Below are 20381 nucleotides of genomic sequence, written 5' to 3'. Positions count from 1 at the left end.
CTCCAGACAGACGCAGGTTAAGATCCTCCCTGGTAAGCCAGCTCGTGGGCTACACAGAATATTAGAAATGGGTTAGAACAATATGTAAGAGCTAGCCATAAGGAACTGGAACTATCCGGGCCAGGCAGTGTTTGAAAGAATACAGTTTCCGTGTAATTATTTCTGGGCATAAGCTAGCCATGCGGGCGGCCGGGTGCCGGGGACGCAGCCCTGCCGCCGCTCCTAATTTCAACACACTTGTAAGAGACACTGAAGCCAAATAACGATGGGTGGAATCTTACCTCGACTGGGACTGCTTGGCTTTCTGCCCTCTGTTTAAACTTGAACCTCCAGTTAGGACCCTGAAGATGAAGGAGATCGAGAGGATGCCACAGAGCCTCTTTGTTCCTCGTCACGGAGGCCCCTGCTCTCCCTAGCCGCAGGTCTTTGCCTTGGCTCCCCGCATCAGAAGTTCCTCCTGGGGAGCAGGTCTGGGTGAGCTGTTTGTGGTGCCCATGAGTCATGCCACGATTGCACCAGAGGACAGTTCTTATCTGGCAGGTTGAGAGTGTGGCAGAGGAGTCTTCCGTCAAGTAGAACCACTAGTGACAAATTTCCCCCAGTAGCCTGTGCAGTTTCTACAAAAGTCAGGTTTCGGGGGACTTCCTTCCCTCGGGTCTCTCTTTACCATTTCACTAATGGCTGCCTCTTCGCCAGACTACTTGAAATCTTTTCCGAGACATTGCTCTAACTCCTTAGTCAGTGCCATAAAACATTCTATCACACTAGTCCACAATATACTTTGACATGGTACTGTTTTTAATAATTTATACATGAATACATATGTTCTGATCATATTCAGGACCAACTCCTCCCTGATCCACTGGCCCCTCCCTTCCTCAGCATCATGCCTTTTTTTTTTTTTTTAAACTCACTGAGTCCAATTTATGCTGGTCAGATATCAACAGTGTAGCGTCAAACACTGGAGCATGACACAGATCTTTGTTTTTAATCATTACATAACGTTTTGTATTTTTTTATTAATCACCCTGACCCTACCTTAACTGGTAAAGACTTAACGGGAGATATTTCAGGTGTTTTTTTTTTTCCTAACAAGTAAAAACATTTTATTTGTAGGTGTGTGCATCTACATAAGTTTATGTGCACCATGGGTGTGCTGGTGTCCTTAGAAGAGGGTATCAGATCACCTAGAACTTGAGTTTCAGGCAGTTTTGAGGGACCAGATGTGGGTGTGGGGAGCTGAACCAGGTCTTCTGCAAGGGCAGTTAGCACTGTTAACTGCTGAGTTATCTCCAACCCTCACACTAGCTTTAAGTTTAGAACAAAGTCTGGAGCATGATAGTGCCCTAATAAGTGTTTCTGACCCTGGGCGCTGTACTGTGAATGTACACTGGGCACTGGACTTTGAACAATGAGCTGCTGGCAGATGTACAGAGGACATATTATCTCCTGACCTAAGGACCCAGGCTACAGATTTACAGCGTTCCGCTGGGCTTGTTTCCTTCCAGGTGCAGTAGGTCAGGGTCCTACTGTCTGTGAGGTTCAGTGAATAGCGGAGAGTTAAAGAAGAATATTGTAGCGAAGGAAAACATTTTTAGTTTTTTTTGAAAGAATTTTTTTTGATGAAAATTTCATTGTCTTATTCAGCTACTCAAACGAACTGTTGAAATGTGAATGCAGACATGTAGGGGATGCTAATCAAGCAATCAAAATAGCTCTCAAAATGTATCAAGGTAGAGAACTACCCTTTCCAAACAAGGCTCACCCGGAAGACTGACACACTCAGGTAAAAGTGGCTGATACTTTGGTTGAGAAGGCATGGTGGAGCCTGTACTCAGCCTCCCAGACATCTCCCCTGACGCCTGTGTCTCTAAACAGTGTCCCCAGGACCACCCACAGCTACAAAGAACCAAGTTTTGTGCTTGGGACTCTTACACTCATCCCTTCATTTGGAAAATCACAGTCTAAGAAGCTGACCTGACTTATGCAGTCTTAAAATTATGGCTTGTAACAGGAACGAAGTCTTTGAGCTCCCGCCCACTGTGTGGCACTCCGTTACCTCCTGCTTTTGGATGAGGAGGCTATAGATTCAGCTGAAATCCCACAGAGAGGGGTCCTACGGGAGAGTACAGTCAAAGGACTTCTGAGAGCCTGGAGCCTCACTTGGTATTCTGCTATTCTATGACTGTGCGGGGTGGGGATGAGGTGGGAGGGTGGGGATGGAGTGAGAGGATGGGGTGTGTGTGTGTGGAGGGGTGGGGAGAGCCTATCATGTGAAAATCACCCAGGGCGATAGTTGGTCATAGAAAAGGAAATGAGACTCCTTATTCAAAGAATTGTTTCGTAAGTACAGCAGCAAGTTGGTATGACATCTTGCTGGGATTGCTGAATGCAAGCAAAATAGTTTGATTTTTAAAATAACCATGCTACAATTCACAGACCCAGAGAATCTAGGTAACCAGGAGGGCCCAAATCAGAGATGGAGACTTAGGAATTTCCCTAGGAAGGGGAAATAGAAGAGATTCTCAGGGTAGATTGGGGGCCATGCAGGGATGGGAACATGAGGGACTGGGTTGTGGGAGTGGATGGAGGGAGAGAATAATGAAAGAGATATCTTGGTGGGGAGAGTATTTTGGGGTCAGGTGAAAACCTGGTGCAAGAGAAACTCCCATGAATCTACAAGGATGACCCCAGCTAAGACTCCTAGTAATCGTGGAGAGTGTGCATGAACTGGCCCTCTCCTGTAATCAGATCGGTAACTACCCCAAATTATCATCAGAGAGCCTTCATCCAGTGACTGATGGAAACAGACGCAGAGATCCACAGCCACGCACTGGGCGGAGAGAGGGAGGGGAGGAAAGATTTACAAGCCAGGAAGGTCAAGGTCATCTTAAGAGAACCCGCAGGTACAACTAATCCAAGCTCATAGGAGCTCGGAGGCTCTGGATTAACACCTAGGGAACCTACATGGGACTGGTCTAGGCCCTCTGTGTGACAGTTGTGTAGTTTGATTTACTCGTGGGACCCTAGTGGTGGGAGCAGGGTCTCTAATGCTCTGTCTGGCTTCCAGGAACCTATTCCTCATACTGGGTTGCCTTGCCCAGCCTTAATGCAAGGGGAGGAGCCTAGTCCTATTGTAATTTGGTATGCCATGCTTTGTTGACACCCATGGGAGACCTGTCCTTTTCTGAACACAAATAGAGGAGGAATAGATGTGGGGGAGGTGGCAGAGGGGGATGGGAGGAGAAGAGGGGGGGAAACTAGAGTCGAGATGTAAAATAGATGAACAAATTTAATTAATAATAATAAAAAGAAAATACAATATATTTTTTAAATGTGTATTGGTGTTTTGCCTGTTTATATGTCCATGTACCACATGCATGCTTGGTGCTTGTGGAAGCCAGAAGAGAGCGTCAAATCTCCCGGAAATGTGGCTCTCCATGTGTGGGTTGGGAATCAAATTTGGGTCCCTTAGGAGAGCAGTAAGTGCTCGGAACCTCTGAGGCATCTCTTTAAACACCTCTATTCTTTTCAAAAGCTGTAGTTTAGTGTCAGTGAGGTGGCTGGGTGGGTAAAGGCACTTGCTACCAAGTCTGATAACCGAGTTCAATCATTGGGACCCACAGGGTGGAAGGAGAGAATTGAAGCCTAAACATAGTTCTCTGACCCCCATACGTGCACTGTGGCATATAGCCCCCTACAAATAAATGAAGATAATACAGAAATTCAAAAGATAAAGCCGGGCAGTGGTGGCACACTCCTTTAATTCCAGCACTCATGAGGCAAAGGCAGGCAGATCTCTGAGTTCAAGGCCAGCCTGGGCCTATAGATTGAGTTCCAGATAGTCAGGGCTACACAGAGAAACCCTGTCTCAAAGAAACCAAAAGACAAACAAAAATATATAATTTATAATGTATTTATGAAAAAGCAAGCTATAATTTTTTTATTTAATATATAAGAATAAAAAAGTCACTAAAATATTTTCTATTATCCATTCCTACTTTAATGTGTTCTCCATTTTAAAATTTTATTTATTTTTTAATTATTCTAAAATCAGCATACAAAAATTAGGTTTCACGGTAGTGTTTCTGTGTGCATTTTGTTTTGGTTGATCCAAAATTTATATTCCAAAAAACTGTAAAGACTAGAAGAGAGACAAATTTCTAAACTTATATGGCCTATCAAAATGTAAGTCTAGAAAATAGAAACAATTTAAGCAGATCCATAAAAAGCCATGAAATTGAGGCAGTAATAAAAGGTCTCCAAAGAAAAGTCCAGGCCTGGACAGGTTCACTACTGAATACTATGAAACTATTAAAGAAACCTAACCAACACTTCTCAGACCTTCCACAAATCACAGACAGAAGGAATGCTACCGAAGTCATTCTATGAAGTCTTTGTCACCCTGATGTCAAACTTTGAGACACGACCCAGAAAAAAGCACAGATCAATTTTCTTGATGAACATGGATGTAAAAATTCTCCACAAAAATATTTACAGATGGAATCAAAGACCTTTAAAAAATTGTATACAAAATTGCTTCATTTTTCTGAACTTGTAGGATCAGGGAGAAGGTCTCACCCACAGGAACCCTAACTTCCAATTGATGAAGAGCAGCAGGGCTCTGGTCAAAAAAGATAGGACCTTTCATTGATTCTAGGGCCTTGTTAGGCTAAACGGGGTGGATTGCATGGGCCCCAGACCACCTCCTTGGACTAATTGGCACATCCTGGTAGCTGGCATGTCAGCAGGATTCACTGTATCTTCGAGCTTCAATGAGTGACTTTCAGAGTTATGTGCTTCCTAGCAAATATAGTTTAAGAATATATTAATTTGACTTCCAACCACATACTGTGGTGGATGGACATCATTTGTGCCATATGCAATGGTCATATCCCAGGCATCAATGACACCCACATTGAGACCCTGGAAAATATCCTTTAAGGCGAGATACTGGGTGTAACCATGGAAGTCACTAAGTCTTTCCACGTCGCTGGTCATCTCCCTGGTGTTTTCTGTTTTGAGGACGACCATCGTGTCTGGGCTTCTCAGGAGAAGACGCTGCAGAGCTTTGTGGACATTGAGGGCCCTTCGGATAAAAACGTCAATAGGGAAAGGTCTGAAATGCTGACCTAGAGAAATGACGATGACCGTGTTTTTCTCTCCTCCCGTTCTGTCAATTATCCGTGCGATGTTCTCTATCTCTTTGACAGAGTAGACCAATGAGCCAATAAGGGGGTAACCATGTTTTTGCCACTGGATATTGATTTTTTCATCCAGGTCCACGGCGAGTTGGTGTTGCAGTTTTCCAGTCTCGTGCAGATCCACAGACCTCAGTGCTGACAGCAAACAGGCAATCCCAAAACAGAAGGAGAACACAGTTACAGAGATCAACTAGCCACACACATAGGAGAAAAGACATGGTGTTATATAGTGGTTTTGAAAACAACTCAAACAGTTGAAAATGCTTTGTGATAAGCGACTTTCCCTTCTTCTAAAATCATTCAGATTGACTTGAGTTGTACAGGGCATGGCTTTGGCTTTGAACTCAGCCTTACTGGAAGATGATACGATTAGTGTACGTGTTGTTCTCCTAATACATGTTAACTATACCCTGACCTTATATGAGGATAGATGGGGGAGGCTTGCGTGTAAAAAGAAACCAAGCATATCTCAGAATGACTCCAGGAATCTAAAACGACATTCTATGTTCTTCTTTCCTCACGAGTGGAATGGCACCAAGTGTCTCGTCTACATGATTGACAGTAATGTGACTGCTCATTTGTGATCCCTTTATAGAGCATTTATCTAGACAGATGCAGCCACTCACCTCAGTGATAGCCACCCCCCCCATTTATCATGTTGTAGAAAAGAAAGTCAAAACAGGATGTCAAATACCCAAGATTACAGTTTGTGACCAAAAGAGCCTTAAAATCCCCTCTAACTTTTAAGAAAGATAATCTCTTATATCTAGACACCGCTGAAAATAATAGAACAAGACACAGTCCACCATGTCTCATTGAGCCAATTAGATTCTTATCAAAATATCAAGGTGAGTTGCTTTATGGCTACAGCTTCTGAGAAAACATGTGCTCAGAGATCATGGATGCCTTGTGGATGTCTTTGTGGAGAAGGGCTGATTTAGAAGTCTTAAGCCAGAGAGTGAGGCTGCAAAAGAGATGCTGGGGACGTTCTTGGGACAAGGGTCTCCCTTGTTTCCAACTCACTCCAGTTCTCTTTTCCAAAGCACATTCTGGCTCCAGAATTTAACTTTGCATAAAATATACAATGATGTCACCCCACTATAACTTACACACTAAGAGGGGAGGGTCGCTCAAAACCTCAGGATGCTACATGACCTAAGAAAACGGCAAGGTCCAACTGTGTGATGGTAAAGTTGTCCCTAGACTCTCGACTTTGAAGCTGAGAGAGACAAAGTTATGAGGGGCCGATTGTTTACTAGAAGTCTGGATCCAACGTGTCCTCTCTATTGACTTTGTTATAACTTAGAGCCCAGGCCTTACCAATTTCAGCCTCTTCGTTGAGAGGATCAGTTGCTTTAAGATTGGAGACCGTGAGATTGGTCTCACAGTATGGAGTCATAGCCTCAACTTTGTCTTCAATGACAAGATCCAGGGCCCAAGGACATAGAAGAGCAGGAAGTGATGGTTTAGAATGTGGTTTAGCTCAGATGGAATACTAGACTCTGACATAGTACTGGCCACCAGTACTATGGCGATGAACTAGGCTTCTTACAGATAGATTCTAGCCCCAACTCTGATAATAGTTCCCATTGCCGTTGCTTTCTGAGTACTTCCTGTGTGTCGGTGTGCCTTGTAGTGTGATAAATACTTGTTATTGCTTACTTTATTTCATTCAGAATAAATGCTAGGGATAATGAACATTGTTCTAGGTCATGTGGTTCTCTACGTTCCTAATGCTGCGACCCCTTAGTACAGTTCCTCATGTTGTGATGGCCCCCAATCATAAGGTCATTTTCGTTGCTACTTCATAAACGTAATTTTGCTACTGTTATGAATCATAATGCAAATAGATGGCCCCCGGGGCAAGGACTTCCAACCTCAAAGGGGTCATGACCCACAGGTTGAGAACCACCGTTCTCGGGACTGCTAGTAACATTTTGTGAATAACGCTGGTGGTTTGGAATTAGGAGCTATAGAACTATGGTAGAGGAGGAAGGAACTTCTTGTACTCTTCTTCCTTGAAATGAAAACACAGTTTCCGAAAGAGACATGACTAGCGAATACTGAGACATACTGTTGATTTTGCTTTTGAAGTATTCCATCCACTGGCGGATTGTGGAATCACCCATGAGATGGATGAATTTCCCTCTCAGGCAGTCTTTCATTTTGATTGGAGCCAAACTACAGGAAGCTGGATTCCATGTGTTTTTCCAGACATGCCCACTGGGGATTGCAGGCACCATCCCGAGCTTGCACCTCTCTTTTGCTGGCACAGCTTCTTCTGCCAAGGAATCAGCGAGTTACAACAGCATTCTACTGACCCGTGTTTAAGAGCCTTCCATCGTTCCCAAAGAACCCTCTAGACAGGCTTGTAGGTGGGGTGACAATAAAAAGACGCTTATTAAAAGTATCTTTATAATGGGACACATGTTTTCAGTAAAACTTTACTCTGGCGTGAGTTTCCTAAGTGGTTATTATGAAAAAACTTTGGGTTTTTCCACTTGGGTTTTTTTTTTTAAATAATAATATTTTAAAATACTTTTAAATCTTTAAAATAAACATTTAAATTTTTAAAATAATATTTTTATTTTTTAAAATAAAAAAGGCCTTCAAGTATTTGTTAGCCTTGCTGTAAGCCCAGCCTCATCAGTTCTTATAAAGGGCAAGAGCTCTTTCATCTGACTGTTTTAAGCCACTTGGCTCCTGAGCTTGTCACATGCTCTCAGAGTGTCTTCAGTGTCACCATTAAAGTATGAACTCTTTGAGATAAAGGCAGGGTGAAGTTGGCTTAGAAATTGGCCAGTTTGCATTGAGAGAGGCCTGGAGGTCCAAGATGGGCCAGATGTTCAACCTTAGTTTCTGGCTAAGGAGGAGACCTGGAGGTAAGCTGGGGTGGTGAGGCAGCAGGTTTGGGGTCACAGTTACTCACCACCCCAATAGGGTAAATTAATATTTTTACAGCTACTATAAAGGTACTTGTATACATATATATGGGCCAAAGAAATACTATTTCTCTCCCTCTTCTGCTCTAAAGTCTGTCTCTGTCTTTGAGACAGGGTCTAAGGTAGCCCAGGCTTGCCTTCCACTTGCTGTGTAGCTGAGGATGGCCTTAAACTCCTCATCTTCCTGCCTCTATTCCCAGAGTTTGGAAATCATGGATGTGTGTTTACGTGGTGCTGGGGGTCAAGCCTAGGGCTCTGCGCCTGCTGCAGAGGCACTACATATCACATCTGTACTCAGAAACGTGGTTTTCCTTCTATGCAGAAAACCGTCTTAGCAATTAGCAAGCTTTTCATGGTGCATTCAGAGAGGCAAAGATACTGTTGCCTTAAACTATTTTAGGTGGTGTTTGTGAGCTGGCTGTTCAGAGCTTCTTTTTTTTTTTTAAAGGAAAGAAAGAGAGAGAAAAACTAGTGAATGCCAATCCCAGAGAACCTAGACAACAATGAGAACCCCAAGAGAGACATACAAAGATCTAATCTACGTGGGAAGTAGAAAAAGACAAGATCTCCTGAGTAAATTGGGAGCATGGGGACTATGGAAGAGGGTTGAAGGGGAGAGGAGAGGAAGAGTGGGGAGCAGAGAAAAATGTATAGCTCAATAAAACCAACAAAAAAAGAAAAACCAAAAAAACCTTAGTGAATGTGTATGTGGAAGTTCTTTGTTTAAAAAAAAAAAACATGGTTCCAAAAACCAAGAGAGAAGAATTGTAGTAAATTGACTCCTAGACGGCATAGTGGAGATTTGTAAGTGGGAATTCTAGGGAGGATGTGAGGATGGGAGGAGAGCTAGGCAGAGACGCGGGAGAAAGTTTTGATCTTTGTAGGTTTTTGTGTAAGATGGACAGGAGACCTTCTACCTGAGAGGTAGATTAGTGAGATACGTGGTCACCAGAGCACGCGTGTAAGATCCCAATGAATACAACCATTCATTCACTCATGGACTTTGTGCCTTGGCCCGCTTTAAAAAAAAAAAAAAAAAAAACGAGACCGCAGACAAGACCAGCAAACAGAGCAGGACCTTTAAATGGGTCCAGGGTTAAGCACCTCCCACCAAACACAGAACCACTTACTGTTGCATTTGGAGACACTAATCACATTGGGTTTTCCCATAATCTCCACACCTATATTTGACCTTAAAGAGACAGATACAGAAATTAATCTGCAGTGGTCTCGACTTCAGCAAAGTCCCAGAACTCAGACTGACCAGGCCTTCTGTTAGTTCTCATTGAGAATCTCATTTCCCTGGCTAGAATTTATTTTCCATCTATTTGTTTCCTAATCCATGGGAGACAGGAACTGAGAAGGTATGTGTATTGAGACCCAGAAAAAAATGTATTAGAATACACATACATATATTTCATTCTTTCAGTTTTTACTCAATCTGTGTTTTTTGGGGGGTTCATTGATAAGGATTACTTATTATAGAAGTTCAAGGACTCCTGGACAATGAACACTATCCTCAAAAGCATTCATAGGTCCCTTCTCAAAGGACTCTTCTTGTAGCCTGTGAGTTGATGTGCTTAGAATACATCCTGCAGGCTAGAGCACCGACCTTCCCCCGGACATGTGAAACAATAATTATTTACCGTTCAAAGAGGCGCCTCTCTTGCTGCCTAAGATAGGAAACTTCCTTGTTCTTTGAATGCATGTGGGTGAGGGCAGCACAGGGAACATTCGGAGGCTTCACACAGTAGAAAGCTTCTTGGTCCTGGGCGTCCAGATATTGGCACAACTCGTCACTTGAGTTTAGAACCAAGGCACAATCGGTGCGGACCTGAGAGGTTCCACTGACGAACAGGCCAGTGAAGACGATTCTGTCGTAGCCCTGTTTCCGGGCCCTCCAGAGGGCTGACACCCCTTCACTGGGATGGATGAGCAGGATAGACAGGGCCACCTGGCCCTCCCAGAACAGAGTGAAGCTGACCAGGTAGGTGCCATTGTTGAAGTCTGTCACCTTTCCAGAAGCTCCTGCCTTCAGGGCTGGGGAGGATATCCTGGCCCTCAGGAAGTCCCCTCCATACTCCTTCCTGTGTCCCAGGTAGTCCCTAGCTTCCAGCAGCACATCCAGCTTGTCCCCCGTGCAGTATGTGTCTCGAGGGTTGAGGATGGTGGCTGTGCTGTGTGTGGCACTGGTGGTGGTGTTGAGGTGGGTGAAGGGTCTGGGAGGGATCTGCTGATCTAGCTTCTCCAGGACCTCCTGGACTCTCAGCTCTGTCTCTTTCAGTGTGACTGGTGGGTTCGGAAGCACTGCAGGACACGAGGATTTCATGACCAAGTTCCAGTCACTGAAGGACACAGGCAACTTGAATGGAGCCCATATCTGAATGGGCAAGAAATAGAATAGAGAAGAAAGAAAAAGATGCTCTTTAATATAAGGACTTTTGGCAGGTTAACCACTTTTGTCTTTTTTTTTTTAGAACAATGAGAAACATAGAAATCATGTTACTCTTAAATTTTTGTGGTCACATGTGTTTCACACACAGACATCTTGGTTTAAACTGTCTGTATAACTCTAGTTTTCAATTGCTTCTTTTTTTTAAAATATTTATTTATTATGTATACAATGTTCTGTCTGTGTGTATGCCTGCAGGCCAGAAGAGGGCACCAGACCCCATTACAGATGGTTGTGAGCCACCATGTGGTTGCTGGGAATTGAACTCAGGACCTTTGGTAGAGCAGGCAATGCTCTTAACCTCTGAGCCATCTCTCCAGCCCTGATTTTTTTTTAATTGAAAAAATTTCCGCCTCCTCCCCGTCTCCCATTTCCCTCCCCCTCCCTCCCACTCCTCTCCCCCTCCCTCTCCAGTCTGAAGAGCTGTCAGGGTTCCCTGCCCTGTGGGAAGTCCAAGGCCCTCCCCCCTCCATACAGGTCTAGGAAGGTGAGCATCCAAACAGACTAGGCTCCCACAAAGCCAGAACATGCAGTAAGATCAAGACCCAGTGCCATTGTCCTTGGCTTCTCATCAGCCCTCATTGTCTGCCATGTTCAGAGAGTCCGGTTTTATCCCATGCTTTTTCAGTCCCAGTCCAGCTGGCCTTGGTGAGCTCCCAATAGATGTCCCCAGTTAGTTCCTTGGGCAGCTGAGGAGAGGGAACCTGAAATGGCCCTACCCTATAGCCATACTGATGAATATCTTGCATATCACCATAGAACCTTCATCTGGCGATGGATGGAGATAGAGACAGAGACCCACATTGGAGCACCGAACAGAGCTCCCAAGGTCCAAATGAGGAGCAGAAGGAGGGAGAACATGAGCAAGGAAGTCAGGACCACGAGGGGTGCACCTACACACTGAGACAGTGGGGCTGATCTATTGGGAGCTCAATGGCTTCTTGTGGGAAACCCATTCATCCTCAACTAGCCCGAGCTAGGACCGTCATGGCGGTGATATGGGGGTGGAGAGAAGGCTGAGTAGTTAACAGTGTTTGCTGCTCCTAAAGAGAACCCGAGTTCAGTTGCCAGTGGCAAACAACCACCTGTAACTCCAGCTCTCTGACACCATCTTCTGGCCACTATGGGTTCTGCATGCACATAACTGTAAATCAGTTTTAGCAACTGCCTATCAGGTCATAGTTATGCTTCTTGAATGGTTATTGTGAGGATTATGGAATAACACGGTATGCTGACTAATTTTAGGTCAGCTTGACACAAGCTATACTTGTCAGCGATCTCTCAATTGAGAGAACTGCCTCCATAAGATTGGGCTGAACATGCATCAGTAGGGCATTTTCTTAATTAGTGATTGATGTGCAAGGGTCCAGGCCAATGTGGGTGGTGCCATCCCTGGACAATGGTCCTGGATGTTATAAGGAAGCAGGCTGAGCAAGCCATGAGGAGGAAGCCAGGGAGCAGCACCCCTCTGTGGCTTTTGAATCTGCTTCCAGGTTCCTGCCCTGTTTGAGTTCCGTCCTGACTTCCTTCAATGTGGAGTGTAAGCCAAATAAACCCTTTCCTCCCTAAGTTGCTTTTGGTCATGGTGTTTCATCACAGCCATAGAAACCCTAACTTGGACACATGGGAAACATTAGAAAGGCACAGGACACAAGGCAAGTGGGACTATTTCTATTACTTGAAAAGATGTTTGAAAATATCCTAACACATCAAATAAAGTGACAGTAAGATGGATCGCTGCTCTCAAGCACTAATTAGAATTTTCAGCAAAGGCAAAGTGGCTTGCGTGAACCCAATCCTTATGTAGACAACAACAATAGCAGCAGCAGCAACAACAACAACAATAATAATAACAGCTCTCTAAGAGCAGTGAAACCCAAATCAGGGCAGCTGCAAGTTTGAGCCCGAGTAAGAGAAGGGCTAACCTATGCTACAGAGTGAAACTGTGTATTGAAAACATAAAAACAGAATTCTAGCAAACAAACACTTAAAGGCAACTAATCACCACCAGCACCACCAAAAGCCCCATTCCAAAGCGGAGAAGCCACCAATGGAACAGAGAAAGCAAACAAGGACAAGCCAATGCCAACAAAATAAAACAGAAGCCTTAAAATCTGCAGCGGCAGAAACAACATTGAAAAGTTTGAATAGCTATTTAGACAGCTTGGTACTGGAGGAGGGAAATGTTTCCCATTCGACATGGTCCATGGTTTTTAAAAGGCAGGTCCATTTCAGTGCATAGACATGAATGTATTCTCTCCTACAGACACTCCCTTAAGGCAGGTGCAAGCACAGGCTGCGGACCAGACACAACAATAGCTGCACTTAACCACAAGCAATACAGAATGAAGTCTGTGTGTAAGCACACATGTGAACATAAAGCTTGCCATCCCTCGTGATTTTCCTATCTCTGAGAATCACCCTCTGCTCTGGATCCCAGCTTATCTGTGAAAGGTTTGGGCACGTTCTTCACTTGTTGCCTTGTTTAACAATTGTCAGCTACATCGGTTCACTAACACTGCATGGTAAGCCATATTGAGCACACCCCATCTCCATTGCAATTCGTGGGTCTTTGCAGCTTACATTTTCCTAGGCACATAGTACCCAGTAAAACAGGAAAGGAGAGAAAATCGTACCTTCGATGGGTTTCTGAAAACTGTAAAAGAGACCCAGAAGATAACTATCAACAGCAGCACCCACAGTGACTTACGACTGGTCATCGTTTTCATGGTTTGACTCCTACAAGACAATCAGAGGAAAGCAAGCATCAGAAAGCGAAAGAGAAAGGCAAGCACTCAAAGGTGTAGCCTGTTCACCATAGCACCCTCGGTTAAGATATCAGTTCTCCCCCAGCTGCTGTCATGCCCTTAGCTCTCAGCCTGGAGCCCACCAGCAGTTAAGGCACTGAGAACCTGAAGTAGGCAGGACACTTACGTCTGCGTGACTCCTCCAGGCTGTGCCCACCTCGCAGGTTCTCTTTCCTTTCCTCTTAACTACAAAGAGCAGGCAAAACACTTCGCAAACAATGGCCTCTAAGAACCATGAGAACGTCTAATAGACATTGGTCCACCAACTTTCATGTGGTCCTTTTCTTGTAGCACCTCTCAACTATAAAAAGAATTACTTTAAAACTCACATCTATATACTTAAAAAAGAAATCTTGAAGCCTTAGCCATTGTCTCCTTCTGTTAATATGAACATTCGTCTTTGACCTGAAGCCTGAGCTATCTTTTTCTGGTTAGATTACCTGGGTGGAGTTACTGTTTAATAGTTGAGATCCTGGACATTAGCCCATGAATGTAAGAAGAGACAAATTATCTTGTTTGAACACCACCCTTATAAAACTTTATACCCCTCAAAACTTCTTAGAATCACTCTTTGATCTGGATTCCTAGTTTATACACAAAAGGATTTAGCATCCGAGAACAAATATTGCCCCTTACTCCTCTACTCTTGTTTTTCATACCTTTAATGTAAAGGCCCAGTTTAGTCTCATTTCTAAGAACTGGGTGAGCTTGATGGGCAGGTTCCTTCTGTGGCCAGTAGGGTGCTACCACTGTGCGGCCTTCCTGCACCAAAAACACATCACAGATACAAGCTGTGGGGCATAGGGTAGAAACTACTTTTCAGTGGGATTCAAGCCCTTCGCCCTAAGGAGGAGTCTGGATGATAAAACAGCAGTGACCAGGTCAAGCAGAGGTTGAAATGAGGGACAGAATACTTTGCATAGTACAGAAATACAATTGTAATGGAGGGGGACATTGGAAGTCTAAGTCTGACAAGCAGACGGTAAGTACTCCCACGGGGACTGACTTGTGAGTTTCTATCTGAGCCTTGCTATGAAGACCCAGTAACTGAGATTAAGATGCACATTCCTCTGTGGACAGTACACTGCGTAAAATGGGAACTGAAGGGAAACCACCTCGGATGTGGTTAAGAGAAGAACATTAATAAGGATTTCAGTATCTCAGACTAACAGGATGAGAGTCACAGGTTTGAAGCCACTTGGGATTTGTGTTCTTGTTCTGATAGAAAGAGGACCAGAAAGAGTAGGTGCCTCAGATACGTGCATTGAGCCCACAGGAAACAGCAGGTGGACCCTTGGGGCCTTCTTCACAAGTCTTGTTTACGTTGTCCTTTCTAAGAGTTTATGTGTGTCTGAATACATCACCAACCTTTTCATCTTTTTGCTGTTTTTCATAGACTTTCATGTAGCCCTGGATAGCCTCAGACTCCAGATCTTCTTGCTTTCACCATCTAACCTTAAAAACAACAGCAGCAACAAACAAACAAAATCATAAAAGCAGATAAGCTAGACTCAAATCCTCTTTCAGGAAGAAAATCCTGACTTTTCAGCATTGTTAGTCAGGTTCTATCAAACCAGCCATAGTAATACTTTGTTTCCATACCATGGCTTTTGAGAAAAACTGTTTTAACTTTATGTGACTGGGTCTAGATAGCTCAATTGGAGTCTATAAGAATTGTTCTAATGGAGTGTCTTGGGTGAGAAAAATATTTGGGATAGATTTGGTTTAGCTGTCTCTGGGAATGCAGGTGGCAGCAACTTCCCAAGATTATAGCCTCTCTGAGTCAATAGATTTATAGATTTTAATGAGTTCTCTCCATGTAGACATTGGTACTTTATGTGAATTGGCATCTTTTCATGAAACATTCAAACTAGATCTTCCTGGCTCCGTGAAGTATGAAGTGAGGGTAAAGAGTGAGTTTAAATCATTTACCAAGGTCACCCAGTGAGGTCTAAAACAGGGTGAGGCCCAGGTTCCTGTTTTCATGGTATCTGACTCTCAGAATATTTTCTACATTCAAATGTATGTGATGTGGCCAAGTTCAGGTAGCTCTGAGGAACTGCTTAGTAACTGCCATTATGCTTAAAAGTCTATCTCTGCATCCTTATGACTATGTCTTGCCCTAGCTCCTCCCATGTAAACCCTCCTTTTCTCTGCTTCCTGTAAGCCATGAAGAAACCCCTCTGCCTTCATGTTATGTGAACATGAACCAATGTGTTAAAAGATACCATTCATCCTTTGAGTTGTTGGAGTCAGGCATCTTGTCACAACAGCAGCAACCAAAATAGCTAATACAGAAATGCTAGGGAGAAGACTTGTTACTGTCTTTCACAGATCTTGTGCAGATTTTCAAATGTGTAAAGTTCAAAATTATATGAAACCAGCTGCAAATACACTGCTTACCATTTTAAAATGCTTCTTGTCAGAAAAGGATTTCAGATACACAATAGGACAGACTCAGATATAAAAGACTTCTAAATGAGACACAGTGTGTTAAAAAATTGTACACAGACTTGGGAGAGAGAAGAAAGAGTATAGACAGTTATAAAAAGAAGTAAATTCTTTAAAGAGACAGTAAAAGTAATTTTACAGAGTACAGACAGTCATAAATTAAAGGATTAAAGAAAAAATAAGCCGCATAAAGATGGAAAACACACAGAGAGTCTAGATTATGCATATTAGTGCATTTTCTTGGAAATTTTTGACTGCGGAGAGACATTTGTTTTTGGAGGTTTCTAAGCTAAACCAACATATATATTTTAAAGGTAATTTGACTTTAAAATTTGAGTCTACTAAGGCTATGTTGCTTTGGAAAAGAGGTTCTGCTTTTGTTTCCACAGAGCATGGGAACCTGTGAATTTCTTCCAAGCTAATGTGGTTTGATAGAACAGATTCCCTAAAAAGTCTCTGTGAACCTCTAAAAATACTTCACCCAATAAACACCAGAAAGCAGTTTAGAGAAAACTATGCCCAATTCCCAAAATGATTTTTTATAAATGTTTATTTTCATTTTAAAAGGGTTGTTTATAATAATGGTCACAGTCAATTTCTTAAAGAAATAAGAAGTATATGATATATATACTTAGTATTGGTATGGATCTTGGTCTATGGATACAAATTTAAGGTTGATTTTGTTTCACTGTGTGTGTGTGTATATATATATATCTGCTCTTATTTAAGATATTGTGTTTGTGTAGCTCATTTAAAAATGTAATGTATAATTAAAAATTACAGATTAATAGTAATTTATGTAAATCCCGGTCTCTGGCCTCCATCTTTGGAGGCCCCACCCCTGTGCCCATCAAACTTTGACTCCTCCCCTGAGGAGGGTCAAGTCAGCCCGCCAAACCTTGACCCTTCTCCAAAGGAGATCAGGACGACTTCCCCAGTCTATTTAAACTGCTCCCCGGAAAGTCCCTTTGTGGTCTCCCCCCACTCGCCCCCCATGGTCGCATTGTCAATTTTAGAGCTTTGTAAGTTGTTCATAATACACTTCCTGTTTACTTAGGTATATCCTTCTGGGATCTTTGAAGAGTTGAAGACAGTTGTAGCTTTCCTTAGTTATGATAAAGGATAAACTAGATATAAAACTTTAGATTTACAAAGACTGAATAGATGATAGAGTATTTTCCTTAATTTGCCAAATGTAAATGGAATAAATATTGTAACTATAATTCTTGCTTGATAACTGTTTTTCATTTGTAATTTTACTAAGGGAAGATGATGTGGGATATCCTTCTGTATATGTGTCGTTTTTATTGGTTGATGAATAAAGCTGTTTGGGCCAATAGCTTAACAGAGTAAAGCTAGGCAGAAAATCAGAACAGAGATATATAGAGAGAGTAGGTGGAATCAAGGAGACACTATGTGGCTGCCAAAGGAGAAAGACACCCAGATACTTAACCATTAGGTCACAGCCTTGTGGTGATACATAAATTAATAGAAATGGGTTAATTCATGATATAAGAAATATGCCTGAGTCACTGGCCAAACAGTGTTGTAATTAATATAGTTTCTGTGTGATTATTCGGGTCTGGGCATCTGGGAAAACAATGACCAGTCTCCATCTATACCCATGAAAATGAGGCATGAAGACAGATGTCTATGTGCCTTTTATTTGAACTCACTGAACTTTGGAAATTCCAACACTAGCAGCAGCATGTGTCCTGTGTTTTCTCTTATTTTGGAAAGGGCTCTTCACCTTCTAGTCAGGTAGACAGATCTGTTCATTCAGATAGAGATGTGGTTGATGTCTTAAACATCTCTAATGGATTCTGTACCACAGGAGGTGAGTAGGAGCACCTACCCATCTGGTCAACTTTGGCTCAAACTTTATGTGCACAGGTTTGCCCAACTGTGATTTTTATCCCCAATATAGAAGAGGAGGAATTTAGTTTTAGAATTTCTAAGAAGTCTTGTCCTTGGGGAAATGACTGGAACTCCTCCGTCCCTAAGGATCTTCTAGTGACAAAGTAAGTGCAAGCTTCTTTGCTTGAAGAAACTATAGGTGATGTGGAATCTCTTGGGTGCAGACATTAGTGACAAGCATCCCATTTTGGAATAGAAGAGGATGCACAGTTTAAAGTGCAGTGTTCCCCCACTGGACTTATTACTTCTCTGGAGGCAATCTTGTCTGATTCTCAATGTGGAGTTGAATTTCTTCCTTTGTGCAAATTATTACTGCTGCCCTTCAAAGAACCCTGAATGGGGGGGGCATTCTCTTACTGTTTAGGTGGCTGCTCATGGATGATTAGACTTGAAGATTTAACTAGCAGAAAGAAGAAATGCAGGCCTGACTGCCCAGGCAGCTCTGGATGTTGCAGACTATAAAGACCCATGGGTTAGGCTTATCCACCCTGTCTGGGGTTGGGCTGTTGATGTTGGAGACTTGTGTTATTTGCAATAGGGCAAACACTGTCTTGGAAAGTACTGATGATGAATTATTGTGTAACAGTCTTTTTGAAGCCCTGATGCAATCTAACCCCTATTTATGGGGTATAGACTTTATCTAAAGGAAATATCCTCTGTTGTCATATTCTAGAAAGACCTCTATTGATGTGGAATTCCCTTCTGTATGCTGTGAATGTATTTTATTGCCATTAGTTAATAAAGAATCTAAGAATCTTCTTTGGGCATATGACAGTGCAGAATAGGGCAAAGCTGGAATTCTGAGCAGAGATAAAGGAGAAAAGGGGGCAGAGTTAGAGAGATGCCATGTAGATGCTGAAGGAGACAGATGCCCTGGAACCTTACCGGTAAACCACGAGCCTTGTGGTAAAATATAAAATAATAGAAATGTGTTAATTCAAGATGTAAGAGCTAGCTAGGAATACACTAGAGTCATTGACCAAGCAGCGTTGCAATTAACATAGTTTCTGGGTGATTATGTTTTGTCTAGGCAGCCAGGAACAAATAAACAGCCTCTGTCTACACTCTATTCTAGGCAAGATCTAAGAACTTGGAGGGCATTCTAGTTTTATACTGTTGCTATTATAAAATGCTCCAGTTGAAAGCAATCCTGGATAGGGCAGGAACTGTTTCCCCTTATACTTGTAGGTCACAGTTCATCACAGAGGAAACTCATCAAAGAAACTCAAGGAAGAAGCCTGGAGACAGGAACCATTGAAGAACACTGCTTATGGGCTCACTCTCTGGCTCCTTTTTTCTCTTCTTAGGTTGCTTTCTTATACTTCCCAGGACCTCCTGCCTAGAGATGGGTGCCCCAAAGTAGACTGGGCCCTTCAATATCAGTTAATAACACAATTCCCCCATAGACATGCCTACAATCTGATCTGTTGATCTAATATCAGTCTCTCACTGGGAACTTTTCTCTAAGATGACTCCAGGCTGTGTTGAGGTGACAAAGCTAAGTAGGTCAGAAGGCCCTAGGTTTTGGAGATGGGATTATGGGCATCTCTTTGACCAGAGCACGAGGCAAGGAGATTCTTAAACACTGCTTCTTGTTGAAGGATAATCTGTGTCCAGGAAGGCGCAAGTAAAAACACAGTTTGGGCTCTGAGTCTTCAAGTGTAAAGGTTAATAGAGCTGTAGAATTATTTTTTACTTTATAATTTCTCCCTGATACCTTGGACTGATAGTCAAAGACTCTTATTAACAACTATAACCCAAAACAACAAAAACAAAACAAAATAAAAGAACAAGCAAAAGCTGGGTAATCCTAATATTTGGCTGGTAGATCTCTGTAGGAGGGTTGGAGATCTTTGTGCTCATACACATGCACTAGGGGAACCTGGAATTTTAAGCACACATGGTTCTTCCTCCCCCCCCCCAACACAGGTTTTTTTTGTTTAGCTGGGGCTGTTCTGAATCTCATTCTGTAGTCCAGGTTGGCCTCAAACTCCTCCTTCTTCTACCTCCTGAGTACTAGGATTAAAGGTGTGTGCCACCACTGACCAGCTGGTTTGTTCCTCTAGGAGGATGAAATGGACAGAAGGCTGGAAAGACATGCTCTCTAGCCTGGTGACTTTTGCTCTATCTGTGCAGTCAGAGGTTTTCTGGCATTGAAAATGAATGACCTTTGTCTTACAGTTTATTGCTGTGAAGTGACACCATGACCATGGCAACTCTTTCTTCTTTTTTCTAGTTTTTTGAGACAGGATTTTTTTGACTGTCCTGGAACTATCTCTTGTAAACCAGGCTGGCCTTGAACTCATAGAGATCTGCCTGTAAAGCACCTGTCACCAAGGCTGCCAACCCTCATTCAATCCCCAGACGGAAGGAGAGAACCAGCTCCTAAATGTTGCCCTCTGACCTTTACACATGCACTGTGCACATATGTATGTATGGGTGCACACATGTGCACATGCGTGTACACACACACATGCACACACAAAAATGTACCCAGCTTTGTGATGAGGGTAGCTAAAAATCAGAGCAGGAGGGATAAGGTACTACAAGATGGCTTGGTGACAGGCCAGAAGGAAGAAGCCAAGGAAGGAAGGAAACAGAGAGAGAA

The 20381-nt window shown here is 42.9% G+C and overlaps 1 protein-coding gene across 1 annotated transcript; it reads right to left on the bottom strand.

Annotated features, from left to right (window-relative positions):
- Window positions 1-3996: 3996 nt before the first annotated feature.
- Nxpe4 (neurexophilin and PC-esterase domain family member 4) lies at window positions 3997-13333 on the bottom strand. Its single transcript, XM_050156307.1, has 5 exons — window positions 13235-13333; window positions 9793-10526; window positions 9277-9338; window positions 7279-7485; window positions 3997-5339 (listed from the first exon to the last, which is right to left on the bottom strand). Exons 1-5 carry the CDS (start codon window positions 13325-13327, stop codon window positions 4804-4806), a joined length of 1632 nt encoding a protein of 543 aa, XP_050012264.1. The 5' UTR covers window positions 13328-13333; the 3' UTR covers window positions 3997-4803.
- Window positions 13334-20381: the final 7048 nt, after the last annotated feature.

This window comes from Alexandromys fortis, unplaced genomic scaffold (assembly GCF_014885135.2).
Source record: "Alexandromys fortis isolate MF-2015 unplaced genomic scaffold, M_Fortis_MF-2015_v1.1 scaffold_89, whole genome shotgun sequence".
NCBI lineage: Eukaryota > Metazoa > Chordata > Mammalia > Rodentia > Cricetidae > Alexandromys > Alexandromys fortis.
This window is presented reverse-complemented; position numbering and strand designations above follow the sequence as displayed.